At 42.9% G+C, this 7058-nt stretch overlaps 1 protein-coding gene across 1 annotated transcript; it reads right to left on the minus strand.

Moving 5' to 3' along the window:
- Positions 1 to 2943: 2943 nt before the first annotated feature.
- On the minus strand, positions 2944 to 3546 carry LOC130569800 (PWWP domain-containing DNA repair factor 3B-like). The gene is made up of 3 exons (XM_057359679.1): positions 3442 to 3546; positions 3174 to 3262; positions 2944 to 3074 (listed from the first exon to the last, which is right to left on the minus strand). The coding sequence occupies exons 1-3, from the start codon at positions 3535 to 3537 to the stop codon at positions 3014 to 3016; spliced, it is 246 nt and encodes an 81-aa protein (XP_057215662.1). The 5' UTR covers positions 3538 to 3546; the 3' UTR covers positions 2944 to 3013.
- Between the last annotated feature and the right edge of the window lie 3512 nt (positions 3547 to 7058).

Raw genomic sequence — 7058 nt, forward strand, 5'->3', positions numbered from 1 at the left:
CTCTCGTCAGTCAACGCCTCGCGGAGAGTGGCGACTCCATCCCCGCACAGTTCGGCTCACTTGGGAGCAGTTCGGCCAGGCACAGGTGGACCTGTTTGCCTCCCCGGTCTCCACCCATTGTCCGCTTTGGTACTCCCTGACCGAGGCACCCCTCGGCATGGATGCCCTTGCGCACAGCTGGCCGCGGGACAAGCAGAAGTACGCCTTCCCCCCAGTGAGCCTCATTGCACAGGTCTTGTGCAAGGCCAGGGAAGAGGAGCATCAAGTGGTACTAGTTACGCCCCATTGGCCTAACCAGGACTTGGTTCTCAGAGCTAAGGCTCTTGACAACAACTCCCCCCTGGCCGCTCCCCCTGGCGAGGACCTGCTTTCCCAGGGGATGGGGAACGTTACGGCATCCCAGGCAGAACCCTGGAACCTTCATGTCTGGACAGTTGGGACATCACTCAGGCTTGGGCCTCGGCCACTAGGTGGCTATACGCCCATAAGTGGCGCCTCTTCTCGTCCTGGTGCTCTTCTCGGCGAGAAGACCCGCGGAGTTGCTCGATCGGGAACGGGCTGTCCCTTCCTCAAGAGAGACTGGGGAGTAACCTCTCCCCCCTCCACACTGGGAGTGTATGTAGCCGCTACGGCCACTCATCACGACCCAGTTGCTGGGAAGCCTCTGGGACAGCACGACCTGGTCATTAGGGCTAAGGGCTCATTAGGTCATTAGGACTAAGGGCTCCGTACCCTCTTGCGACCTAGGTGGCGGGCCTCAAGAGGCCCCGCCCCCTTCGAGCCTCTCGGAGCTGCCGCTCTTTCTCACCTCTCGATAAAGACGGCTCTCCTGATGGCGCTCACCTCCAAGAGGGTAGGGGACCTGCAAGCACCCTCCGTGTCCACAGATTGCCTAGAACTCGGGCCCGGGGATTCTCACGTTATCCTGAGACCCCGTCCCGGCTACGTGCCCAAAGTTCCCACCACTCTCCCAAGAGACCAGGTGGTGAGCCTGCAGGCGCTCCCCACCGGGGAGGAAGACCCAACCCCATCCGTGTTGTGTCCAGTACGCGCACTGCGCCTCTACTTGGACCGCACGCAGAGCTTCAGAAGCTCTGAGCAGCTCTTTGTCTGTTTTGGAGGTCAGCAGAAGGGAGGGCTGTCTCCAAACAGAGGCTGGCGCACTGGATCGTGGATGCCGTCGTTATCGCATACCGATCTCAAAATCACCCTGCCCTTTGGGAGTGAGGCACACTCCTCATGGGCACTGGCTCAGGGCGCCTCTCTGGCAGACATCTGCAGAGCTGCGGGTTGGGCTATGCCCAACAACTCTGCGAGGTTCTAATACCTACGCGCGGAACCGGTGTCAGCCCGCGTCCTGCAGGGCAACGTGTAGGACCGGCAGCCGGTAGGGCGTACGCCTACGAAAGCCCTTCCCCTTTCCTCTAGGGGGATCAGCAGCTATTAGCCTCCCTTCTTTCCCCACTGGGTAAAGAACAGGCATTCCATCCATCACTAAGCACCCTTCCAGGGGACAGGCTGGGCAGAGCAGCCCTGCCCCCTTAGGCCGGGGAACAGTTGAGTTATCTGCCACATAGCTCTAACCGGACCTAGTGCTCCAGACGTGGTAACCCCCCCTCCTTGGGCTGTTCCGTCTGATGTATCCTCATGAATGGTTCCCACCTCGGCAACCCATGACCTCCCTAGGTGGACTTCCACCTTGCGGTTAACTCCTCAGTCCGCACATTTCCCATGAGTTCTCCCCTTATGGTGAGACCATGTGGTGTCTCCACTAATTCTTCCCTACGGTAGGTAGTGATCTCTGATGCGTATTTCCCCCAGGGGGAATAATGCTTACCCAGTGGCCCTTACGGTGCCGGGCGGCTTCTCGCTGTTAGAGAATTAAGGCCTCCGCCTGTGACGGCCGGTGGCAGGGGCTTCCCACCTTTTCGAAAAAGCTCTGGGACCCCCTACCTCTCCACTGGACATCTACAATTTCGCGCTAGCGCTCACATCTGACTCGCCCAGGCCAGTTAGCTTCGCTCCGCTAGAGATTGTGACACGGCTCAGTGCTGTGGCGTTTTCCATAAGAACCCCAATCTGTCGGTTCGACACAACGTCGAGAGACCGACAGAAAGGGAACGTCTTGGTTACGTATGTAACCTCAGTTCACTGATGGAGGGATTTATGCCACAACGCTGGCCGCCCGCCGCAGCGGTCGGGGGATGCTCTCAGGCTCCTCAGACCAAACGGTGAATGAATGAGCACGCCGGCTTCCCTTTATACCTGGACATCCGGGGAGGAGTCCGGCATGCAAATTTCATTCGCCGATTTTCATTGGCCTTTTCAAAATACTCGGAAGATGATAGGTTCTCAAGACGAACCCCAATCTGTCGGTTCGACACAACGTCTCATTCCCTCCATCAGGGAACTGAGGTTACATCCGTAACCAAGACGTTTTTTGTTGTTGTATTGGTGACTTTTGGCAAAACCAATCTTACTACAAAAACCATGGCTTAACTAACGATATGCAGAAAAGGTTAAAATATTTGTACGTATCTACTAACGGTCTTAATACATAGCTTACAGGAGACAATTGATTTGCAATTGCAACTGCAATTTAGTGTTTTGTGAATTGAAAAGTTAATAATAATACAATTGCATCAGATGTACAGTACAACAATAATATATAATCTACTGTGGCCTAGTTATATACAAATATACAGAAGACTTGAGTGTTTGTTGTGAATGTATAGGCATGTATAAAGTTACATTCAAATATTAACCATATTTAGCCCATAAAACATTAAGTGCAACCATATGACCCATCAATTAAATATCTGCAGTGCATTTAGAACAGTGTCCTGCGTACTATTTAATGACGAAAAACACAATTCACTGCTTTAAGAAATGTCTAAGGTCTTTTATCTTCTAAGAAAAAAGTGGCAAGTTTCTTGTGAACAACATTATTTATTAAGACCATTATCAAAAACAGGATTGATGATCATTATAGGATGGCTCTCGATAATGACTCCTATGGGTTGCCACTCTTCTTCAAAATGTTCTTAATCCTCCTGTCAAACTGCTTCCGCTCACTGATAAAAGAAAGTTTAAAGTTGTAGAGAAAATTGTTATGGGAAATAATGGCAGGATGTCATGCTTGACCATTTCTCCTTTATGGCATCCTTACATACCTTATGTCAATGACAGGCCCTTGTAGAAATTCCTCCTCAGCCTCCAGCGTGGTGAGATTTTCCAAACCAGCAAGGGAACAGATGATGGACTATCAAAGAAAGAGTTAAGTCAAGATGGGTCACACCCCAAACAAGTAGTATCATTTCAGTATCAAAATTATGTTTTTATTTTTTTGTACAACAAAACTGAGTGTCCTTTCTAAATTAAATGTTTTTTTTAAACCAATTACAAAATAAATCTGAGGAGCACAGCTATCACAGGACCCACCTCTGGAAAAAGGACATCCATAATAAACTTGATTGTGTCACTGTGAGTCTGTGTGGGTGTCCTGTCCAGAAATGAAGTGAGGTGAAAGTAGGTCATCAATTTGGTCCTGATTGTAAACGTATACAGGCACAAGCATGGTCTTCGCAAAAGGATTGCAAAACATGTCAAGCCGCTTTGATTTCTTTTGGCCACTGATGATGGACTGTGCAAAGAAAATTGATGATGTCATTAAAACATTGTCACATATGTCTCTGTAAGTCATTTATGTATTTATTAGACAAGCTACCCAGATAGCACACGTACGTCATGGATAAGTCTTCTAAAGATCTGTTCATCTTCTGAAGATCTGCTTTTAACATTGATAATTAATATGTTTTCCATACCTCTACAAGAGCTCTGAAAGAGCTCTTCCAACATTCAAAATTTTTGTATGCGCTGCATCCATCGCCGTTTGATCTTGAATCCGAGCAAACGCAGACGAATCAGCAAAGACTTTCATGCTCAATCATTTAAATGAATTTCATTTACATTATAGGGCAGTTTCCCGGATGGAGCTTTTGTCCAAGACTAAAAGAAATGTTAGAGCTTTCCCAGATAGCAAACCGACGACCGTGGTAAAGTTAGTTTGATGTTGGACATTCATTAGACATTCGGTTTCATACCAATTAAGCTCTTTGTGCCTGTTATGTTTTGAGCCCAAACTAACTCAGATAGACATAAATATATGCCCTTTACGTTGCACAGGGCTTAATTTCTAGAAAAAAATGATATATAAATTAACCATGAAAATTGATTAAACAATTTAACTACATGACATTAATCTATAAAACCAGTACTAAAATGTTCAGAAAAACATGCCTGTTATTGCACAAGGCTCCGTTTTTTGGAATTAGCATTTTATGTATTTTATAATAATTGTACAACTTTTATTGTATGTAATTACATAAATCCATTAAACAACAACAGCATTTGAGATAAAAGGTATCAAACCAACTGTAACATATTCAGAGCATTATTCCCTATGATGCACAAGGCTTGTTTTTCTGATTTTAAACTGATATTTTTATAAACGGTATACTGATTCCTTATTTTTGATGTTTAACACACTGTACCTATTTAAATTCATTAAACTCTGACACAGTTACAGATAAAGGTATCAAACCAACTGTAACATATTCAGATCATTAACAAGTAGTTGTTAAAAAGTGATGCCTTTTATTCAGGTGTGCAGCATTATTAAACAGGTGGTCTTTAACAGGAAGACAGATAGGTTGAGAGTGACTCCAGAGGGACCAGCACCACTTCCACTTGTAACACGGCTTGAAGAATTTATCTTCCAGAATCTGACAAAGTTTTGGAATTTTAAATTAATCTCCAACTCTGACAGGTCTTTTGACTTGAACTGGTGCTGGTCCCTCAAAGTCACCTAAATAAATATTTTCTGTGTGTTTGTTTTTGTGGAATGAAAAGGAGTCACATTAACCAGTTTGGTTAGTTTATTTTATAGTAAAGAAGCAATAATAGTGAATCATGTCTGAGGATGTCAGTCTCTTAATGTCCTGCCTTACATCCCATTTTCTGCCACATTGAATATACTACTAGACTTACACAGTTGGTACAAAATGACCAGTTTTATTCTTGATTAAATATTGCACTTAATTTGTAAATGTTGACAATTTTGAAGCCTATTTACTTGTATACCTCTGTGTGTATTTGAGAGTAAATTTATATTAGTCTTGCATAGAAGGTTTGTATGCTCTATGTATTTGTAAATGTATATTTTGTATAAATAATAATAAGCAATGTAACAGAATGTGATGTTTAATAAATTATTACGTACACAAGCTTATGTATCTATTAGTTTTAAGTATTTTGATATGTTAATTTTTCATGTTTATTATGTTAATTGTAAAGTAATTTCACCGACCTGAAGTCAACATTGATTCAATGGTGTGTAAGCAAACAAATTGCATTGATTTCGTGTTGAATATGTGTTGATCTCTAACGTTGTTTTTCCCGAGTGAACTCAACATCGAATCAAGTAAGTATACCAAAAATAAGTGAACCAATTACATTCAGCTATGTGTATATTGATAATAGCCTGCATAATTAATGAATATACTTGTTTTAAGTCTATAATTAGAACGGCAGTTCTATTAGAATCTTTAAAGCATAAACCAGATGTCCCACAGATGTAAGACTCTCACATTAACGTCTGCGATATATCGGGTGTATGTCTGTCGAACGTCCGATACGGATGTCTATGTAATTCATATTAGCAAACGTTCCCGCCGCGACGTTTTCCAGATGGAATGGAAATCTAGACAATGACCTCTCACAGACATTTCGGAGACGTACCTGTGCTATCTGGGTATTGGTTTAAAGTGCAGTACATATGTAAAATGCATTCTTGAACACATTTTATTATTTCCCTGTCAGGTACGGTGGAGACAGAACCCAAGCGCAGGTAGGTGAAGGGTTAAACACAGACTTTAATAAAAGGCACTAAACAAAAACCCACAATGGGGAAAACACTACAAACCGAACAAGAAACAAAACTAAAAACTTCCTCCAGGGGAAATAAAATAAGGTCCAAGGTAACTGTAAATACTGTAATAAGTCCAACACACCGAGGGAACCTGTGGGTAATCCACAGGTTAGACACACGGGCAGGATACAGGAGGGAATGAACCGACATGTGGCAAGGGAAACAGAGACACTAAATAGGGGCAACAAGGGGGCGGAGCTAAACGAAAGACAGAAGGACATGCAGCGAAATGTCAAAACAAACCGCCACGTGTCTCCACACAAGAGGAAACACACACACAAGACATGGTACTGTCACGACCCTGTCCACAAAGCACGAAAACTCCGAATAGGAAGGACAGGATCCTGACATTCCCAGTATTATTACAGATGAGATCAATAACATCACAACATAATAGGCCTAATTAGCCAGCCAACAATTGCTATTAAGAAAACAAGATACACAATTAATCGAGCACTAACAATCACAAACATGATAAAACCCACATTAGGTGCACATAAATTTTAATCAGGATCATTAAGCTATTTTAACAAAAATGTATTTTATATGTACATTACATAATATGATCATTTCTTTTATTCCATATTGGAATAAAGTTTTCAATTCGAGTTTGAACATGTTTGTGATTGTTGGTGCTCAATTATTGATCTTTTTTTTCTTATACACATTTAAGAAAATTGTTTGCTGGCTAATTATTAGGTTGACTGTGATGTTCTCACCTGTGATTAATTGTTAGTTCTGAATATACGGCTCTCCATTTTGTAGGAAGTTGTACTATGAATAACAACTTAAGTAGGTGTGCAGCTAAATTGAAATGGTTTACATATAAGCCTACTGTAGTAATGTTATGTATTAATGCAAGTAAACAGGGTCAGAAGAATATGTTACCAGAAAAGGCCATCACATAGGCTAGAGACAGACAACAAAATAAAATGAAAAAGAAAATAATTATGAAAATGAGTAAGAGATATCGAGTAAGCATACACGTGGTTAGCTAAGGTTGATCCAGACAGAACATCAACCTGGTCAATAAGTATACATTTTATTGTCTTTGAGAATAAATTACACA

Source organism: Triplophysa rosa, linkage group LG19 (genome assembly GCF_024868665.1).
Source record: "Triplophysa rosa linkage group LG19, Trosa_1v2, whole genome shotgun sequence".
Classification (NCBI taxonomy): domain Eukaryota; kingdom Metazoa; phylum Chordata; class Actinopteri; order Cypriniformes; family Nemacheilidae; genus Triplophysa; species Triplophysa rosa.

Bases quoted from the DNA above. Each gene is read 5' to 3' on its own strand.
- LOC130569800 (XM_057359679.1), bottom strand. From the start codon at position 3,537: ATGACCTACTTTCACCTCACTTCATTTCTGGACAGGACACCCACACAG. The intron at 3,263-3,441 runs GTGGGTCCTGTG...TTTCTTTGATAG, and splicing joins TGGATGTCCTTTTTCCAGAG to TCCATCATCTGTTCCCTTGC. The intron at 3,075-3,173 runs GTATGTAAGGAT...TTCTTTTATCAG, and splicing joins GGGCCTGTCATTGACATAAG to TGAGCGGAAGCAGTTTGACA.